Source organism: Strix aluco, chromosome 11 (genome assembly GCF_031877795.1).
Source record: "Strix aluco isolate bStrAlu1 chromosome 11, bStrAlu1.hap1, whole genome shotgun sequence".
NCBI classification, from domain to species: domain Eukaryota; kingdom Metazoa; phylum Chordata; class Aves; order Strigiformes; family Strigidae; genus Strix; species Strix aluco.
Window position 1 is genome coordinate 983,948 of NC_133941.1, and position 22,760 is coordinate 1,006,707.

Genomic DNA, 22,760 nt, shown 5'->3' on the forward strand with positions numbered 1-22,760 from the left:
AACAAAGAATAAAATTGAGAGTTTTATAAGTGGTGTCACCTCAGGAACAGACAGTACAAGGCATGAAATTCAGACAACTTTCTATAGTGTTACAGTAATACTTCAAGAAAATACTCTGCTAACAGATTAATCATAGATTCCTAGGCATTTATGCACTACTCTATTTTCTTCTGACTTTCGTTCAAATTTAGAAGTGTATCTTGAACAGTCCTGGTTAAATAACATTTTCAATATTCAGATCCTTTTTTGCCAATGCCCAGATCTGAGCAGAGCTTTATAATATACAGACCATGGCTTCGTTAATGCAGTGCTTGCTGACTTGTTCTGTGCTCTTAAAAGCCTGATCAAATGAGGAATTGTGCTGTATATGGATGACCAAGGAAGAACAAAAAGTGACATTCCCTTCCTTCATTCTGGTTACTGAAATTTTGCCAAAGCCTCTAGCACTTGAACTTAAATATTTAAAACATGATAGTCACTCACTGCTCTAACTAAGCCTACTCATACTAAAGTTACATTCACAGCAGGAATGCAATGTGAAAGCTCTGTTTACCATGGAGGAGGCTACCTTTCCAATTACCATTCAAGCGTTCCACTAAGATTCCTGCTCAAACGGTATGTGTACGTGCATGTGGGTCTGTTTTCAATTGATTTGAGAACAATTCTACCTGATAAATTAAAAGAAATAAAAATAAAGTTAATGACCTGGCAGCAGCAATGCTTAAGCAAACAAGTTATGCAAACACAAACCAGCCATCCTTTGCTTTAAAAAGTTACCATAAAGCTTAAACAAAAAGGCATTTGGATGAAATTTTGTGATTACTATAGCAATGCCCATTAACTTAAGTTGCAAACTAATCTTGAACCCCAGGGTACACAAACCCCAAACCACAACACTCGATCACTGAAGCAGTAACTGTTCAACAGGACAGTTACCTGCTAAGTCCCAGGATAACATGCGCGGTTTTGTTCAGTTGCATCCCAGTCTTGGCTCAAGTCATCTCAAAATCTTTCTCCTCCTGTATACAGCTTACAGGACCATTGCTTAGAGTACCCACTCTAGATGGCTTCAGGACTCATTTTCAAACTATAGATGCGAGAAATTTAGCCCTAGGAAAACAATAGCTGGCAAATCCTGTAGAGGAGGTATCGGAACCTGCTTACTCATCTTCAGAAGCTGACTGGGGTGGCTTAGTCCCTGCCAGGGTCTGAGACCACGTGGCCGCTGCCCCTCCCCCACAAAGGGAGTGAAATACAAAGCCCCAGGCTGAGATAAGGACAGGTTTAATACAGCAGTGCAACAGCAACACAACAAACAGCAACAATAACAGTAATAACAATGAACAGAGCATAATATATACTGATACAGCAGTGAGAGGAGCGGTTGCACAAACCCCACGCGCTCACCGATTCTTCCCGCGCTAAAGAGCCCAGATGTGACGTCTGCATGGTATCTGAATAACCCGGCTAGAGCACCCCCCCACTGCTGGGGAAACTTAACCCTATCCTGGCTAAACCAGGACAAAAGAAGTATCCACAACTGCCTTGTGACTCAAGATTGCAACAGCAGCTGAGAAAAAGGAGGGAGCAAAAAGTTTCTTCAATCCATGGTGTGACTGGAAAACCTCAGTCACTTTGAAGAGCAAACTTTGAGAGTGGAAAAGAAGCTAGAGATGGAGAAATATGGAAATAGGCAGGAGAAAAAGTAGAACAAGCAGATAAGGGAAGTTAAAGCAAGGAGAAATACATCTAAATGTCAGCTGTCATCTTAATAGCTTTATTAGATGTCTGGTTTTCAACTTCATTTTGTTGCAAAACTACATGTTTGTTTATCCTTAAATATGTTGCCACACTGAAGCCAAATTACTCACTAACATAACATACAAGAATATACTCCGTTTCTCCAACTGTGGCACTCTTTTGTACTGGGGGACTGAGCTCGTCCATCAGATCCAGCAACCCAGTACACTGGTAAGTCCCAAAGAGCCACAGAATACCGAGCATCATAGACTATGCATGGAAGTTACATCTGCCAGCAGTCTACATTAGTCAGGAGAGCACACGAAGGTGGCACACTAGCGGGGAGAACACCCATGTACCTGAGAGGGTGCACAAAGTGTCTAGAGAAACCATTACATTTCAGGGCCAAGATCAACCTCAGAATGACTCTACCTGTATAATTTTCTTGTTAGTCCACTGGTTCTCTCTTCTTCAGCTCAGTTTCTTTCCCACTTTGTATTTCTGTAACAACTTTCTTCAGTTTTTCTAACAGTTCTCATGAGACAAATGATTTACTGAAGTCTGGACAGAAAAAATGTAATTTGATTTATCTAAGAAAATCAGTCATTGTATCAAAAATATGATGTTCACCTCAGTATTTTCACCTGCTCAGAGTTGAGATGATCCTATATTTCTTTTTCATTTTGAACCCCATTAAACAGCGTACCAATTCTTAGGCAATAATAACGCTGCACTTCCTAACTATCAAGGCAAAATTATCTGCATGGCAATGGCACAAAATACACACTTTAAATTATCTCATGCATTAACCACCACCAGCCAGCACTGCAGGTAACTCTGAACAAGCAATCAGTATCACAGAAATACTGCAGAAGTTAAAGTCTACCTTGGAGAACAGTACTGGTCCCAGCAATGCTGCACTTCCACGTGGAGCCTGGATCCCAAACAGCCATTTAAAGGTGGTTTAAGTGGATAGAAGCAATGCAGGAATGACACACAAATCTCTTCCTTTTCAGATCCACTGTAGGTAATTACTTTGGTAATGTTTCTAATCCATTAGAAGGTAATCTGTATCCAACTGTCTCTAGCTGGCAGGGAGCACAGGGTACATCTAGACCTCCAAGAAAAGCTGCAGATGAATTTTAGTATTTGAAGAGTTAATTGGCCAGCACTGACTAGGCCACTTTTCTGCCTACAGAGATCACATTAGACACACAAGCTCCAAAAAAACAGTGTATGGTTTGGATTAGCACTGCTCAGGCTGGCTGCTCTCCCCTGGCTTTCTTCCCTTCTGCTCTGACCAAGTAGAAAAAAAAAAAAATTAAAAAACCCACGATATATATCCAGCTCCCTTTCTACTATGTCTTATCCCTGGTCCTGAATAAAACAAACCTTAACACAAAGTCCTTGATCTTGCTCCCTCTTTTTACTATCCCTGCATGATACTTAATAAATTGCAAGCAATATTAACTAAGCCACTGTGCTTCAGTAACAGGTAGTGAAAGAATAGCAACATACAAATCTCACTTTTATTCCTGAGCCTTTTTAAAGTCTAAAGTTAACTAGATTTTTTTTTTTTTTAAATACAAAATTAAAGCAGATTCTGTTCTTTGGGGTCTTGAGGTTTGGGTTTGTTTGGAGGTGGGGGGCAGGTTTGAAGGCTTGGTGTTGGTTTGTTTTTTTAAAGTGTGAACTAAAACAGAAAAAACAAAACCAAAAAACCACACACAGTAAAGAGTTACAAAACCATACATTGAAAATGAGGGAACGGATCTTTCTAAAGAGTTCAGCATCTGCTACTTTTATTCTCTCAAGAGATCAAGCCAAAAAGATTTGAGAAGTTTTTATTGCCAGATCTAAATTTCATTCCACAGGCACTGGATCAAGTCTTTAATCCTTTACTTAACCACAAAGAACTGTGCTGAGGAGTTTAATTCTTCCAAAACAACTGATAACATCCTAAATGTTGAAAGCAGAGCACTTTCCAGTATAAGCCAAATCCTGCATGTTTTGCTTTTAAGTAAATGCCACAGCAGATGCAAAACCAGTAGGATTCACACTGATGTTTTCTAGGAAAGGAGAAAATCTCCAAAAAACACAACCCATGCTTTAGAAGTGGCAGACAATTAAAGAAACAGTTTAATACTTGTACTGAACTAAACCGCATGTATAACATTATTGTGTATATGTTTAATTTATTGATTTAGGATTTAAGATTCTTGTATTTTATCATCCACATATTTTAATATGTACTATGAACTGCTTTTTCACAATTTTATCAGTCACATTCACTTGATTGTCCCTCCAACCCAATTTTCTGAACTGCCCTTCACAGCATTTCAATGGTAAGAAAGTGTTCAAGGTGAGCTGGACTTCTTCCCCAGCAGATGAACCGTAGCATTTTAAAGGCTGTTTGTATCAGCACTGGACAAGAAAAATCCAAGAAGCACTGGAAAAAACAGATGTAGAAAGAGCATTCAGATGTACTCTTAGAAAATTTAGCAAGGGTTCTATCTATTTACAGTTCAAAAAACAGTCAAGATACCTTGAAATTTGGAAAGGATATATTATGAGGTCCAAAGGACTTGAAATGGTAGTGGTAAAAACTTATTTAAGATTTCACCACGGAAGTCCACATACAAGTGTCTTCGTGATCCTATTCAGTGGGATTTCATGCAACTTCATTTTCTGAGATTTAAATAGTCTCTGACAAGACTTAGCTGTGCAACTCTGATCGTGCAAAAAGTCCCTAAATACACTGAAATCAGTTCTTACTACATTTATATACAAAAGCTCACTAGTCAGAGCTCTTGGGACATCAGATACACTGAAGTCCTCATGTGGGCAAAAGCAGATATATCTGTTAGGATTTCAACAGCTACAGCGGTTTGAAGGAAATAGTCTCGCAAATGCTATTTGGGTTATTGTATCAGACACTGGAGAATTTTTTTGTTGGATGAGGCATAAAAACTACAGAATGTTTGCCAAAAAACAGACCAAGGTTATCTAGCCAACAAAGGTTTAAAAAAAAAAAATAATCTTTTCATATGCTGGAAGTACATGAAGCTTCTCAGTATCACACTTACAAAATGATGTTTCTTAAAAGTTCATAAAGTCAATATAATTTGACAGCAAATAGTCCCTTGCCAAGGCAGAATCCACTACTGATTTAAATTGACACTCATTTACTAGAAGACTTGACTAGATAACAGAAGCAAGTTTCTCACATTTTTCATATTTGATGTCCCAGGTGACCTCTTGAAAATATATCAGAGTACTGAAACACCTGGATGACTACTCTCCAACTACAAGAGAAGCATTTCATAAACACGCTTGTAACTTTTGAGATTGAAATGCTCAACATTGATAACAGTAATTGTCTACTGCAAACCTCAGGGATCGTGAAGGCTGGACCCGATATGAATATTCATCATCATCTTCTCCTTTAATGTTAACAGCTCAACCACACCTAGCAGATCAAAAATCTGACAATATCAAAGGAGGCACCTCCCAAGGTCAGTCCAATGATTGGGTGTCCACGTGATTTATTACATAAGAAATAACTTCACACTGTATTACACCAGATACATTATTCAGCTTCAGGACACAAAAATCCCCACATGATCCCCTACCAAAAAACATCAGCATAACCATTTACCAGTAACAGCTACTCAGCCTTCAAGGTCCTCCTGAACTTCTGACAAAATGCCATACAAAATGGCAGCGTACTGCACTTTTGCCTAGGCTCAATGAGGCTGTTAACCTCCACCAGCCGTTCAGCTTGAGTCAACTTGCTCTAACATTTGTCAGTAATTACATTAAACAGAACAGATCGGAACTCGAATAGGAAGCAGGAAGAAAAGTTTCTACTTCTTACAAGTCCTGAAAAAAACAGTAGTGGTCTTCGTACTTGGCTGCCACGTACATGCTTTGGGGCTGCTATATACCTGTGGCACTGGGTCACAGGTGAGTCAGTGCTGAGTCAACACTTTCAGGATGAGCAGATTTATACCCATTAACTGTGTACATCTATTTCTGCCTCCTCACTCAATTCAGATTTGACCTCTTCTATGATCTTTCACAACTGTTCAGACAGAGAAAGTGATTTTTATTAATCAACCTGGAACATCCGCTGTATCCTAAAACATCTTTAAAGGAATATTAACGTATTATCATCTGTTTTAACCAATCTTCCAGTATTTCTAATGTGCTTACAGCTGTGCAATCCAAAACTAGAATCACTAACACTGGCCAGAAGGAAGACCACACACTATATATTTTGCATTACTTTTCACACAAGGATTATGGTTTTTGTTTTGAGACAATGATAAGAACAAAAGTCCTGGTTCATGCCTGGTTTTCTGTCTTCTAAGTAGCTGCTGTTTTTAAGCTACTATGATTTTTTTTTCACCTGGATAAGGAAAGCAAAGATACTTCTCCCCATTAAAAAAAACACTTTCTCAGTGAAAGCATGCTATAAAAAGACACAGCAGCACTAGAATTTGACATTCATGCTCACTTAAACTAAATTCACTAAACAAAATACACTTAGATAAATATTTTGAAGTTATTATAGCCAAACCTATCAGTAAAATAAAATGAATCTATACTGAAAAACTCCTTACTATTCAAACTCCAAGAACTTTTATAAAGCAGAAATAAAAATGTCACAAGTTGTTACAATTTATAAACTGGAAGACTATAGAGATTGAAAGACCACTGAAATAATCTTAAAGGACATTCAGAATTCTGCCAACACTACATTTTTGCTGCAGAAATCCTAGGTTCATGCTCTTCAAGGTGGATTTCAAGTGCTAGTGAGCAAACAGTACTAACTCAATTGGATGGTGAACTGTTTGCTGCGTCAAAGCTTTTTGCCAAACACATATAATTTTTCTTTTCGCTATATGGATAATCAACCCCAGATGGCAATTTACATAGGCAACAGCATAAAGGAATCCATGCACTGCTGGTGCTCTCAGCCTCAATCAGAGCAAGCACAGGCGTTTGAGAATGTCACTGTTTATTTTTAATTGCTGTGTCCCTCCTTTGAGCAGGTTCAAGCGGTCAAAGATGTCGAAGTCCATTAGTAGAACTGGAAGGTGATGCCACTTCTTTTGGTGAGAGGGTTCTTCAAATCCAAAAAGCAGCTGGTTTGTAATGTCCCTAAATGCCCAGTGGGCACCAGCTGTCAATCTCAGTTACCATAGGGTCAGGGCAAAAAAAGGTCAGAGAGTGTCATAAACCGCAATGTGTTGTGAAATGTGCTTCCTCCATTACCTTGTAGGCCTGAGAAAGGTTTGACCTTTTATAGGTATCCTAACCCGACTCTGCACGATGCTAGCAGGGGTAAGTACAACACACAACTCAAACGTACAAAAGTTGCTTCCTTTTACTGTGCCTTGGTTTCCATACCTGGACAATACAAACATGAATACGCATAAGCTGCTAGCGGCAAAAAACAAAACACAAAACACATCTGCCCACCACTACTACCGCTCAGAGGTAAGGACACACCTTCTATTTCACATAAGGCAGTGGAAGGATTAATTCATTAACAGCAACTGAAAATAACTAAAACCTAGAGGAAAGATGTTAATGCCATAAAAGCCAAGTGATCTGGCTTCTCTTTGTCAATGACCTGTTTGTCTGTTAACCTGCCTTTCACTTCACTGCTCCCCCTGTCACTTGGGAAGGAATTATCTTTTAAAGTCCCACTTAAAGCCCTTCCTATTGAACCTTTTAAAAACCCATTTGCAACAGGCAAGTTATTCGCTGTATTTTTGCCATTTTTCTCTTCATAAGGATTCTCAAAGAACAGACTAACTCCTAAACATCCTTCTCCAAAACATTCTTCGACTATACATGAAGAGCTAAACGGTCATTTCCAGATATAATCTAGTTATGCATTCTTTCTTTGCAAGAAATAATTACTCTGCTCCATCTCAACCCCATCTCCCAGAGCACAAAGCAACAGGAAGTTCTGCCAGTGCTGTGCCAAAAGAAAAGTAGCTAACAAGCTGTGCCAGGCCTCTGCTGTGCAGGAGCCATCGCTCGGCAGCCTCGGACTCCCAACTACTTGTCTTTCCTTGGAGCCCTTCTGCAGGCAGGCCCAGGACAGCGAGCCAGACACAAGAGAAAAGGGAAGGAACACTGGCAGGGGAAAGCAGGAGAGGCTGAAACCAGAGCTACAACCCCAGCAAAGCATATTCCCTGCAGGAATTACAAGCATGGCTCCCAGAATGGGCTGCATGCCGCAAACAAGAATATGTAACTCCACTGGGAAAACAGACATGATTGGGTACATATGCAAATCACTTTTATGCAAAGGACAATATGATATAAGCTAGATGGCCACAGGCATCACAGAAGACACTGAACAAAAATTAGTTGTCAGCTATCAGCAAAATATTTCAGGTGAAATCAGAATGCCTCACTTAGTCCTTCACTTGCCCACAAAGTACTGGCAAAGATAAGAATGCAGAATGTTCAACTCCATGAAAGAGTAAGGTCCTTATAGCAATAAAACTTGAGGATAATAGAGCACCAAAAGGGTCCTATCCAGGCTTGTTCAGCCAAAAGCTGCCTACTCTCAGAATGTAGCCAGCTGGGTCCACTTTAAGTGGCAGCTGCAAAATGCTCCACAACCTTGACTCATTTTGGGCAATTAATAAAAAAGGAAAGCCAGAGCAGTCCAAATCGGTGTCTGTGAAATAGGCTTCACCTGTTCCAAGTGTAAAGTCACCTTGTTTTCTTTTAAAGGATAATATAAAAATATATTTTTATTATATAATAATATAAAAATATATTTTAAGGAAATTAAATAGTAACAACAGTTAAGCAGTTCAAAGGCCACTGAAAGACCTCTTGACTTTCTACAGGCTCAGATGCCCAAGAGCAGCAAGCCACCTCTGCATGCCAGCTGTGGGTGCTCCCAGAACATGCTGACATCAGTTAAAGCCCCAACAAAGACAACGTGCATCAAGCATTTCAATGCCCTCTTCTTGTCATTTCCTTCACTTCCAGACACTTCAGAAGCCTACCTGCTCAGATTCTTTTGCAAGCCTTCTCATTGCAGCACGTCTCAAATGAAAGTAACCTCACTCAAGCCTTGTTCAGTCCTTGTGCACATCCTATCTTGGAAACATGCCCACCTTGCTTTTCTGAATTTGAAAGTCTAACATACTAATCTAGGTCAGTCTTCTCTCCTCTTTATTCAGCTGAAATTCATCAGGTAACTTTACTGGCTTATTTAAAAATCTCTACATCTCTTCCTATTATAAACTGGCTTATGGTAGTGTACCAAAAAAAAGACATTGAAAATAATTGAATAATTTCAGATTGGAAGAGAACACTCTCTTCTTTGTTGAGTGTCTCCTTCTATCAGGAAAAGTGGGGGGAGTGAAAATGAGAGACTCACCTTCAGGGCAGGAATCTCCACATTGTCACCAAGGCTAACAGAACCAGAAAGAATAGTGCCTGTCATCACCGTGCCTTGACCCTTGATAGAGAAACAGTGGTCGACTGCCATAAGGAAGTGTCCTGAGGGGTCTCTTGATGGCAGGTAAACCTGAGACTTGAGGACCTGGAAAAAAATAAAAAGAAAGATAAAAGCAGCACCATGCCTGGGTGAAAAGTCATGACAGCCATACAGCAAAAGGAAGGCAAGCGGATGATTGATTGAACAAGCTTGCAGTTTTACTGATTTCAGGCATCTCCCAATGAGCTTAGAATGCACCAATGTCAAATTAACTGTGTGGGCCATAGAGGAGACACACACTTAACAGCAGGAACAGTTCGATTTTCTGCCTTAGAAAGATTTGGTGCTGCACATTTAGCTTGGTTAGCAAAACTGCACCGGCGATAAAGTTGCTGCCAAACTCAATATAAACACTGCAGCAAAGCAAAGAGAAAAAAACCTGTACGTGTTCCCCCACCCCCTTTTTTTCCCTCTCTCAAAAGTACAATTTTACAGTGCGTTTTGCTACTTCAGCTTTTTTGGATTTTGTGAAAATGAACTTATATACAGATATTAGTGCTCCACAAAGCCCATCCCTGCCTCCCTCCCAGGAAAACTATTATACTGGGTTAAGTTTTCAAAGACAACTTCCCCTTCAGATATCTGTTAACACTTCTTGGAGGATCAAACCACTAAGAAAAATAGCTACCTAAGTACCATTTTCTAGAGAAATTCTCCAAGTTCAGGATTTCTGTCTTGCTGACAAATACTCTGTTTCTTAAAATGTATCACTGTGTACAGAAGACCTTAATTATAGAAACGCAGCCATGGACCCAACAGTGCTTCAGAGGAACTGGTTCACTCCTGTTTCAAATCACTTTTGATCTCTGCCTCTGTTAGAACATCAGCATATAAACTTGGCACTGCCTCTAATGTCTGCTTTTAAGGTCAGAAACAGCAGGTTAAGCCTGCAGTTGTAATGGCAGAACAATGGAGAGGGTCTCTTATCAAGGACAGAAAGGATAAACCCTTGAAGCTCAGTGCAGGGCTCACACAGCACGTGCCAGCTCTTCTAATCTTCAGTCTCAGAGTTGACAGAAACAGCTGCAACATGGGTATTTCCTTCAAAGTTTTTAACCCTGTGGAACATCCCAGTAAATCTGCCCAGAACCAGATGAAGGCAGAGCTAAGGACTTGCCTATCTCCACCTCTCTAGACACTGCAGTGGGCATCCTGGTTCTTGTCAAGTCTCTTCTGAGGCCACACATGCCCGGGGAGGTGGTAGGACACTCAGTGCTCAGCAGCTACCTTGAACATCCTGCCTTTGTACGGGCCAGACACCCCTAGATTTTTGATGACTGGTGCTGCACCCTAACTTCAGCAATTTACAAGTATTTTAAACCTGGCGGCATCCAAAGCATCCAAATCAGACCTTGACAAGTCTACAAGGAGTGCTGCCTTTATTTTAGGACTACTTTCTGCCGTCTGCAAGTAACAGTGGCACCCCTCCAGAGCAAAGGTGCTACTTTTCCCTAAAGTTTATTCACAGAACAGGTGACAAGTCTACTACAAGCTACAAACTGCTTTCAAACAGCTATTTTAAGTATCCTGCCCTTCACAGTATAAGCTTCATGCCATATAACTTATCATATAACATAGTTTCTTGAAAACCTGAGAATTTTTTCTCTCTCTCTCTCCCCCCCCCCCCCCCCCCCCAAAAAAAAACCAAACCACCAAACCAAAAGAACCCAAAACAAACCAACAGCAATGAACACAACCCACATTGCTGGGACTAAGGATACCTGTGAAGCATCAGTTTGCTTAAGGTCTTCTCTTGTTCATATGTGTCTGACAATGTTAGTTATACAATCATATAGTTTTTTCAAGGTCCTACCTCATTCAGGGCACAGGGTAAATCCAGGCCATGCTTTTCTTTTGCAGATGCATAAGGCATGCAGTAAGCAAGGCATAGTATCACAGAGAAAGATGGTTTCATCATGAAGGCAGGTGCTGCTCCTCTAGAGAATAGATCCTATACTTGCTTATGCCAGAACTCCCACGTATTCCCATTCTCTTAAAAATGAAACTTTCCGCAGGTAATCACTGACTATACACCTCAGACTGTCCAAACAGAAACCCCAAAGCCTAACAGAAGTGCTAAGCACTCACAATTGCAATCAAAATTCGCAGGTACTATGATCAGAACACAAGCATGTCCCAAAAGAGTTCCTAGTTTCCTTCAATTTGGCAACCAAAATTAGTAAACTCAATGGACTTAACTCCTTTGTGCCTCAGCTTCCCAATCTAAATATGGATTAAAGTCACCTCTACACTTCCTATAGGTTTTTTGGAAGTAAATGTTTGCCAAGTGCTCAAACCACAGTCATGTGTGCCAAAGAAAAGTCCAGGAGGAAATTAATCATTCTGAATAAAGAGCAGTATTTGAATGGAGTCATGAGGCCACACAGAGAATAATGAGAATTAAAACAAAATACGGACTACCTGCTCACCAGTTAAGCACTGCCTATCCTGTGCAAGGAATGAGGTAAGGGTTGTTTAAAATAAAGAATCATGCACTTAAACACTGGATCATAATACACACACTAAGGAAGGAGGCAAGTCCCAACATGTCACTTTTGAGTGCCTGACTTCACTTTACTATTTTCTTAACTGTGATACAATTATAAAACAACACCTACCAAGGATTTAGCAGAATTTTAAAACTTTTTATTCATTACATCTCATAACATAACTCTTTACAACTTTAAAACCAATTTCACCACACGTATGATAGCTATTTCTTAAGGCACAGCTATTCAAAGGCATTGAAGCCTAGTAGTTGAAAAAGGAGATTCACTTTTGGGGCATGCAACCTCAACTTCTCTGTTCACTGGAAGGAATCCCTAAAGAATCAGGTTCCTTAAAACTGACATTAGTGCAGGAGTTCCTCAGCTCTAAATACTAATACAGCGTACTCCAAAAGACTTAAAGAAAAGTTTGAGCATATTTTATGTTATTATTACGTTCTTCAGCAGGTACCTCAATTAATTCAGAAACACCTATCGGGTTCTCAGACTCTGGGGCTTCCGGTCCACCAGGCTTTGCTGCAACAGCAACAATAGGGCACCCACAGAACCTGAAAGAGAGAAAGACTCCCACCATTAGACCACAGATCTCCTACACGTGTCAGTGTAAAGTAGTTGCAGGCTCAGCTGACAATGAAGGCAAAGAAACTTCCTCAAATTCCGATTTATCTGCTAATATCTTTATTAGTGAATAACTGACAAGTTTTCCCTGAATTACTAGCACCTGTGCTACTAGACTTCACTATGAAATCCTCAGTCCCATTAGCATTGATCTACTGATTCAGCTCTGCAGCGGTCAAAAGCAAAACTTCAGTTTATTTCAGAAGCAGAGGTCTGTTACCCGGTCTTACTGCAGTGGCTTTTCATTCAAGCTCTTTACCTGGAGACTAGCACTGTTTTCATTAAAACAATTACAACCCTTGCTGCAGAATCATAACCTTCAAAACAGGAGCCAAATACAAGATGGCACATGATGTCTAACCCCGAGTCTGTAGGCAGACTGCAGGATCTGCCAACAACAGAAAGATCTAAATTTGTTGAAATCAAAGTTCATGAAACTCACAAATCTCAAACACGCAAAGGCTCAGAGAAAAGCACCACTTCCACAGTTGACCTCATTTTAGCTTTTCTCTTACAATGAATTTTACTCTTCAAATCCTTAATAATCAGCAGCTTTTTTTTACAAATTCAGTCAGCAGACTTAACTTCTGCTCCCTAAAACACAACTTGGTGTTTGAATCATCTGATAGCTTGCTTTACCTACATTTTGGAAAGTGAAGTTAGACTGTAAGTCAAATTATTACTGTATTTTTCAAAAGTCAGGATTAACCATATAAAAAATATATATTAAAGCAATGGAATAATAATCAGCAATAATACAAAAAATGATTGGTTCTCATAAATACTTGATTCTTATGCAACAGATTCAGACCAAAAGCAATTGTTATGGTCATCCTTTTGGCACCCACTCCCCATAGATTTTATCTCAAAAAGGGAGTGAACTGGAGGAAAAAGACAGTGCCTTGATAAAGAAAAAAATGTTAAGCTCTACAGAGGGAGCGCATTTAGTGACCAAACTGTAATCAAGCATAGAAGGTATTTTCTTTGTTTATATGCCATAAATCTGAGGCATGTAAGGACAAAGGGTAATAAAAATGCGCACTGAAAATTCCTGTGATAAATTTTTGAAGTTTATCTTCCTACAAATACAAGGGCATTGTATTGCAATAAATAGAAATTTATGCTGAATGAGGTGCTTTACTCCTTTTCCTGCATATCAGAACAAACTGGAGTAATTATATACTGCCTTTGGAAGTACTTCCAAAAATGATTCAACCCTACTAAAACTCTTACTCCATCACACTGATCTATTGACAGCAGAGTTTAGACCCTGCTGGACAAAGATAAACCTGGCATGTGCCAAAAACTATGACAAAATAGAAATTCCATTCATGGGGACAGTTTGCTTTTACTTCTGGTATCACTCCATGGAACAAGCAAGTTTTGGTTAGGTTAAGTTTTACAAGTGTCAAACTATTCAAATGTACAAGTTACTTTCCTCCGCCCGCTTTTTTTTACCTCTCACGGAATCTCCTGACAACACCAGAGTAACTTCCCCAGCATCAAGGGCAACACCTACTCTACAGCTGCAACAGACTTCACATTTGATTACTGCTATGGAATTGTGTGTGCATGCCTCTGTGTGTAGAACAATAATAATCAATGAGTAAACCATTCCTAGAAAAACAATCATTGCCAAGGGTTTGGGGTCAGAGGCAACTGTCAAATGGTCTCAGCCTATGTCCTGCTAATAAGAGTAGTTCAGAAGTACAAAATTAGTTAAAAGCCATGCATTTGGAAATTCAAAGTGGGAAAGAGGCTATTGAGAAACACCACATGCCTGAGATACAACAGGACAAGCACTTTACAATCAAGCCCAGGTCAGCAGTGCTTTCAAAGCACCGTAAAGCACAGACTGCACATGCAAAAATGAATTTTTGTTATGAGAACAATACACAGACACATCCAATAAAACAGCATTTCTAGGATCCAGAGTTCCAATGAGTAATTAAAACATTATGATGGGATCATTTCTCTCCAGGTGGAATCACAGCTGTTGTGATCAGCTGATACACATCCTTGTATTAAAAGGGCACCAGAGGTAAGGACCTCACAGCTAGCATGTCAACTGTTTCATAAACTCACTTCCCCCTTCAAGTTTGACAGTCTGCTAATTTTCAAGACATGCTGTAAAGGCCCATCTGTACTCCAGGATATAAAGAGAAGATTTAATTCAAACAATGTACATAAGTGTTTCTGAACACCAGTTTCCTTACAAAGAATTGTCTTCCTTTTATGAATGTGACTAGAAAGGTCTTTTTTTCCAATCACTTGCAATATGATCTTGAACTAAACCAAGAATGAAGTACCACCTGCAGCAGCAATTACTGCCATTCAAGAAGAATAAACAAATTTTAAAAGAAGGACAAAACAGAACTGAGCAGTATAGTAGGATAAACTCTCTTAAAAAAATCATTAAACTTCTTCGCATAGACGGGAAACAGATAAAAAAATAACTATTAATCATAATACTGCTTAATTCACATTCTTATATATCAATCTTTCAAACCACCAAATAAAATCTTAAGTCATTAGATAATAATCTCTAAAGTTCTCCTAACTTTATTATCTCAATGCTCTCCCCACTGGGATTACCTGAGAATCCGATCAACAAACTCACAGCTATAAAAAACTGTTGATCCCAAATGCTTTGATATATTGCAGGTGTCTCCTTTCTCTACCTCCCCCTAAAATAAGAGGCAGCAACCTACAGAGAAAGCCAACCCACTCTGCTACCAGAGAGAATTGAAAGTTGTAGGATTCTAAGTTCACGAGAGAGAATATGACTTTCTTGGTGACCTCCGTACCGTTCCCAGCACAATGAACGGACCCAAGAACACCACAGGAGCTGGAAAGGCACCAAGATCTTCACAGTCACTATTGTGACAGTTGCATAGTTGAAAAGGGACGCTGCCCTGCCATCACAAACACACTGAACAGGAGCAGCCATATCCAACCAAGCTGTGCTTTTTTCATCCTGGTGAAGTTCACTCCTCTGTACGCTGAAACATGTTTCTTTGGTTCTTCAAACCAAAATGTGACCTAACAGCTATAAACGTGGAGTCAATGTCCCCTTACAACCCTGGGCAAAGCAAGCTGTGCTTCAGTTTGGGTAACCACTACATAAATATTGTGCCTGTATTGTTATTTTCCCACTCATGAATCTCACTGCACTCATTCTGTACCTCAATTAATTTACCTAAACAGGACTGACAAACGTCACCCCAGCCAGAGCCACATTACGTTGTATAAGCTTCCATCATTCTGTTCTCCCTAGTTGGGGCAATCACATTTTTCATCCTCAGTTAAGCAAAAGCACTAACATTTTCTTTTCTTTGGAGTAAAAAAGACCTGCAGATCACAACAAAAGTTGCAAGCCCATAAGCTGAAAAAAACCAAACACCCAAAACATGAAACAAACAGATATCCAACAGTTCTTCACCTGGATATTCTGGCTTTTTTTAATCCAATCTGACCTCCACACAGCCCTTTAAACTGAAAAGCTTCATTATAGGAAAATATTTCTGTACACATGACACTTGCAGATGCAAATTCAGGACTGCACTTGAGTTTCTGGTTATCTTTCCACTCTCATCATCTTTGCTAGATATATCAGCATGTTCAGAAGCATGTTGGAAGGGAAATGTAGGTGAAGTATTTTTGTTAAACCTTTTGTTACTAGTTAGCTGTTAATATTACTGTTAACTTACTTAGTATTTTCCAAAGTCTTCTGCATTTTCTTAGTCATCTTCTCAATGGCACTTTGTCTCTTCCCTTCTGGAAGGAGATCTATTTTGTTCAGAACTACCACCATCTTCTGGCAGGCAATTTGCCCAATTACCAAGCACTCTGCTGACTGCGTCTGCATCCCTTTTGTCACATCTATTACAAGCATCATCAGATCAATAATCTGGGCACCTGGAGGAGAATTCAGAGTCAGTATTGCAGCATCATGAAAAGATTAAGGATCATTTTCTCAAATAGTTTCCATAAAAACTGTACAAATATATGTACAAAAGCATTGAATGCATAGCTGTGTTTGAAAATAAGACCCCAGGAGCTTAAGATATTTCGTGCTACCATTGGATCATAAAAAATATGGAAGCATGTGACAGTTTACATATTCCTCCATATTAACAGTTCAAGTTTAAGGATGTTACCACTGTATTTAAAAAAAAAAAGAGAATTACCCTTGCAGCAACACAAGTATGACATTTGCCTCAATTAAAAGAGATAATCTAAGAAGCTAAGCAAGAATATGATACAGCCAAAGAAACACAACAACATTGCAGACAGTTGTACACTCAGAGGAGCCCCATTAAGAGTCAACTATGTGCCCCATAACTATGTTTGCAATCCTCAGTCCCTACCTGCTTCCCACCATTTCTGTCAGAGTCCAAAATTTGGTAAAAGTGAAAACAAAGTGACCACCAGAAGCAGGTTTACCCCAAGTATAAATCAATTCCTACAATCCCTCAAATGGGAGGAAGAGATGATTTAAACCCTGCAATATATTGTCATTCACTCTCAATTCAGATCTACAGAACTTGAACATGCACTTCGTACACAGCCACAAACAGATCCAATTCTTAGATCTCTTCAAGAAAACGTTCCTAAATTTTAGGCTGAAGTTACCCATCATGCTGCTGGATTATTTTTATTTTATTTTTCAAAGTATTGTTGGCATGAACCCTTAAAGCCTTTGATTGAAGCAACATGAATTCCATGGATTTAAATTTTCAAGGAAGCTTTTGATGAATGTTGGGCCTTCCACTAATTACATTCAGAATTTTCCTGTCTCATTCCAGGTAACTGAAATACTCTGAATACCAAAAAAGTGAAGTGCAGACTTTAATGTTGAGAAAATTTACACATAAAAAACTAGAACAAAAATCTAAAGCTGAACTACCAGGAAATGATATGTCAAAAAACACATTTTGAAAGAAGATAAAAGCTAGAAGTCATGCAAAATTGCAGCATTCTGAATTTAAGCACTTTTAATATTTGCCTTAAGCTTTTGATCAGAAGAACAAGAAATCAATACAACTGTTCCTTGTTCCTTCGCCTTCCCCAGCATTCCCCTCCCCACTTTTTTGGGGTTTTTTAAGCTTTTACAATGGCAATGACAACAGCTAGCCTTGTTCATAATTCCCATGAACTCAGGCTAAGGAAATCATTCTGAGGTTGAAGTGCATGGGTGAATGAGTGGGTGGGAGCTACAACAAGGAAAAAAAAATGGTTACAAATGACTATTTTCAACCTACCAAAGCTTTCATCTTGTAATAATGAATGCTAAACCCTTCAGAGCACTAGTTGGATAATTATGACATTTCCAAAGCTCCTGCAGAATTTTCACCAATCCTTTCAAATATCTCTCCTTGACAAGTTGAGGACAGAATTTATACCTTCAGAAGTATTTTTAATTTTTATTGTTTTGAGAATTGTATTCATTTAGAACTTGCTTGAATCATAACACAAGCATCACCAAGGCTGTACAAAAGGCTCAGAAGAGCATAAAGAAGAGCAGATCTGAAGGACGAGAAGCAAGGGGACTGAACAGCATGGAAATAGTTTAAGTGGGACAAAACACCTATCAATCAGAATGCATGCACTCTTGTGAGTAGAGAGCGGGGGGGGGTTTAAACTTAATACAATACCCATATTTTATATTAAACTATACTGCACGGTAATTCTTACTACACAGGTGACATCCTTAAAATGAATGGGCATTAATAATTAAAAACAACCCACCAAGCCAAATTCTTTATTAATACTATAAAAAGTGCATCTAGTAAAATAACAATGCTGCAGCTTAAGGTTTAGCTAACGCTGTTATGACTACTAGAGCACGGCAATCCTTATGCTCCAGAATTAAGCCAAAGTAACCAAATCCAAATCAGGCCTTGAAAAGGCGGGCTGATAAGATGCATTATATATGGTGTAGTATCTCTTTCCTCCAAGAGGAGACAAAATCTGCACTGAAACTGTTATATGCAGTTTCAGTACAAGAGCCACTTTATCTTGAAACACTAAATCAACTGCTTTGAATACATTTGTTATAAAGCAAATACTTGTAATTGCTGTATTTATGAATTTATTAGCAACACTCTAAAAGAGCCATAAAAATCATCAGCCCAGTTGCTAGAAGGTCAAGAATGTCTACCTCAGGGCATTTCATGGCAAAGAGAAGATGAACAAAGGAAAAACAACTCTACAGTCCACGGAAAAACTCCAGTAGCACCAGAAACTATATCACAACGCTCCAGACAAAAGTACATTACAAGTCAAGGAAACAGCAGCGTACTCAAGTCTGCAAATATGCGCCTCAGTACAACTATTGTGCCTCCTCCAAAGCCTTAACATGCTAACTGGCCACAGTTGGTGAGTGATGTTGCAAGATGGAACAGAAAGCCTGGCAGGGGGAGAGCTGGCACCCAAGCAGGGTGGGAAGCTGCTGCCCTTCAGAGTCATGGAACCAAGGGAAAGATCAGGACAGCACTGACAGAAATACTTTAACTGCATTTTTCCCGAGGCATGAAGATGCTTTGTACATGTCTACTCATGCATATCAAGACACGAATGCTCAAGTTTACAGGACCCTTGGGTAACAAGGCAAAAAAATAAGGCTGAGATTTAGTTCAACTTTCCTCTTTGAGCTGTTTAATAAACCATTTCTGACAACTCACCTTCTTCCCAACCCCTCAAATCTTCTCCTAGACAGTTTTACATGTTGATTATTCTAGAATCCATTGCCTTAGTTGCCCTTCATACATGCATAATAGTTCATCAAATACTAAAATGAGATAATCTAGAGAAGTCAAAACGAAGTGCACAGGGATTCACAAATGTAACATCTCTAATCAGGAAAGCTGGCAGGTCACTTGTAACAAGGTGACAAAACTATACTCCCCTCCCACTACTGAATATGGAATGTCTCATTCAGTACACTTTTGTCTCGTAGCATGTAAATAGAAATAGCAGACTTACAATATGTTTAACTTCATATTCACTATTTAAATAATCTTTATCACACTAGTAATCGATCAACTCGCTACCATGTTGGATCTCAGTCAACAAAAGGAACAACATTCCTGAAAAATTTTCTACAGTAGAGCAAGATTTAACTAGGAAAGCTGAAGTGAGGATGGATTGTAAGAGTATTCTCATGTATATCATCTGACTTGGAAACACCTTTTAATTGAGGCATAAAAATATTACGGCCATACCAAACAAACTCCAAAAACAACAAGAACAAAACAAAGCGGCAATATCACTCAACAAACCTGCACTATCTGACCACAGAATGACTGCCATGGGCTCTTGTGTGAAATAGCACAAAAAAAGAACTAAAACACTTTGCTTTAGCTTAAAAAAGGAGACAGGATATGGTCCCACACAGTTAAGAAGAGTGATATGGAAGAAATAAGTGTTCCTCAAGCCCTCAAAGCAGGCAAGTGGCTTCAAATTACTCTGCACAAGGCAGAGACACATGCAAAGGACGGGTCTGCATATAGGGAAACACAGCAGTCAATAAGAATATTTTATCTGTATTGAAGCAGGTCATATAGAATCAATGATAAAGTTAAACTAAGGTATTCAAACGATTTCCTCTACAGAAAACACAGGGGTGTAACCTTTTATTTGCTGTCTCATCTAGGAAAGAGGTGTTCAAGAACATTCAGAAAGATAAAGAGTCCTCCTGACATGTGATTTCTCACTTAGCTTGAAAATGAAAGATCAGCTATCAGAGTATCCTTCATGTGATGACATACAGCTCAGATGTAGCCCTGTAAAAAGCAAATGAAACAAACCAGTTGTCATCAGAAAACACAAGGGGGTGGGGAAAGATGGGAATTATATTGCAAGATAAGCAGCTAAACCACAGCAAAAACACAAAGTAAAGTAGATAGTCTGAGTGAAGAAAAACAAACAAGAAAGATAACACGTGAACAGAGAGAATCTGGATGACAGCCAGATACAGGAAAAACGCAACAAGGCCAGCATCACAGAGAAAAGACTGCAAGGAACACCAGCTAAACCTGGAGGCAGCAGCACTCATTTGTACACAAAAGCGACAGGGAACACAGAATTCTTAGATATTATGAAAAATAACTTCACAAAGAAAGAAAAAGTCTAGCCCCTGCTTTGAACAATCACATCCAACCCACTCTTGCTTCTGAATTTTGGGGAGTATCTGATTATGAACAGTCATCAGGGAAGTAATTTATTACTCTTTACTCATGGGACTAATTAAATCAGAGATGTCATTGATTATGGCAAGTTTCAGAAGTGCAGAAGGCAGCAACTCTGTTTCCCTGAACTGGCCATCGGCTCAGTTTCTTTAAGGGAAGAGCAAAATGCTACCACTGGCATGACATCACTCATAGCTGGCTCTCACTGCCGATCCTGAAAGAACTTGCCAGCTGCTGACTACACTGAAAAAGGCAAATGACCCAGAAGAATAGTATGCATTAAAAAGGGTATGTATTGATGAACTTTTAATCTTTAGGAGAAAATTCACTGCATTCTCTGCATTTATGTTATTTAGTATATTGCATATTCAAACCTTTACTGAAATGGGAAGAAAGGCCAACCCAGAGACCTAAGCCACAAGGCTCAGATCTTCGTCCCCTGCATTAGATGCATTTCTCATCAGTTTCTTTAACATCACACCTACCTTTGATTTGAACCGTAAAGCACACTTGATTCTGCTCACTGAAGCTAAAGCAGACAAACTCTGCCATGTTTACACACTGCTGTCTCACATCCTTACGCAAAAGCATACAATTAGCAAACCCAGATCTGTTATACTGGCATTCGCAGGGAAACACCATGTGGGTACCAACCTACAGGCTGCATTTTTAAAAACTGTAAAGTGCTATAATTGCCGTGTTTATTTTGGAACAGAGCATTATGTGTTAAATGACAAATCTCCTTCAGCCTGGATCACAGAAGCTGTTGCAGTTCTGCATGTACATGAATGCAAAACACCTTCTGTTTGTGCAGCCTGTCACATGCTTGTAAATTATAAACCCAAACTCCCCGACTGAGCTGGGTGTAGATGGAGCCAGAGCGCAAAGCGCAGCATTTAAAGTTAGAGGGCATTATTAGGTCTAGGGGAAAAAACCCCAAAACATTTCAGCCTCTCATATTACTTTATCAGTGCCAAAAGCCTATTACTGTTTTGTGGCCACTTTCAGAACCATTCAGTTTTACGCTCCAAGCACTAGACTAGCTAGCAATTTCATCCTTACTGAAAAAGAGAATGAAAAGGTGTTTCCAATGAACAGGCAGAATCTTAATTGTTTTCTCTTCAACAGATGTAGACCAAGAATACAGAGCATTTACAAGTAGTACTACTTTGGCAAGCGTAAGTTTAGTATCGCATTAGATCCCCCCATAATACATCAAAATAAAGCTCACTTGGCTCCAAACAGTAAAACCTGGGCTAGTGGAGGGAAGAAGAAGAGGGGGTCAAGCCCCTGTGTGAACGAGGAGGTTTTGCATGCCACGCGAGCACACAACATTGGTGCAGATTCTCACTTGTGGCTTCTTTAAGCTACCATGTCCTGTCCTGTTTGTGGTAATCTTTTTAGCTGACTTTGCACAAACAGCACCACTCCTGCTCACAGGCACCAAAAGGAAGCAGAAAGTGGAATCTGAAATGTAGAAATAAAATAATTATGGGCCATGGGCTATAATTTGATTTCATGCTTTACAAGGAAATGAAAGAAGACTTCCTTAAACATACTTTTTTTTTTCTAAATATGCTTTTTACCATGTTAGGATTTCCTCTAGTGCAGAAGAGAAAATAGGATTGTAGAAAATGTACCGTTCTCAAGTATCATTGCTACTCAGGGGCAAAGCTCTGTTTTAATGTGCACTTCCCATTCTGGGGAAGAGGAAATTCTTCAATTAATAAACCGGGTGGACTGAGGCGAGTTTTTAAGGTTTAATCAATTTCATCTGCACATCGGATAAAAAGACCAACTATTCTACCATTTTTGCCTCCCCTATTCCCCTTTCAAAAAAATAATAAAATCAATGTTTTATTTTAAATTCTTTGAGGTTAGTATCTCCTGTCTCAGGAAATATTGTCTATATCATGCAGTGAGTATGAAACTTCCCCCTTCCCAGCCCCCCCCTTTTTTTTTGTTAAGAATCTTTATTCGGGAACAACTGAATTATTCTCTGCTTTCATATACAGTAACACCTTGGGAGATGCTACAAGTCCCAGAGGATTTTGCTAGCTACCATAGGGGAGGCGTTGTGATGAATAAGGAAGATGTTTTACATGATAAGAAATCTCCCAAAATTTAAACAGAAATAGGAGGTACGAGGGGGGAAGAGAGACG

General features: G+C 39.3%; 1 protein-coding gene across 3 annotated transcripts in view; it reads right to left on the reverse strand.

Moving 5' to 3' along the window:
- Positions 1-22,760, reverse strand: part of EEFSEC (eukaryotic elongation factor, selenocysteine-tRNA specific) — a 131,566-nt gene that overhangs the window by 76,242 nt on the left and 32,564 nt on the right. For all 3 annotated transcript variants that reach the window (XM_074836784.1, XM_074836783.1, XM_074836782.1), the window contains 3 exons: positions 16,116-16,323; positions 12,239-12,335; positions 9,161-9,325 (listed from right to left, as the gene is read on the reverse strand). In XM_074836784.1, the coding sequence (XP_074692885.1) occupies positions 9,161-9,325; positions 12,239-12,335; positions 16,116-16,303 (450 nt within the window). In that variant the 5' untranslated portion in view covers positions 16,304-16,323. The remainder of the gene's footprint in view (positions 1-9,160; positions 9,326-12,238; positions 12,336-16,115; positions 16,324-22,760) is intronic.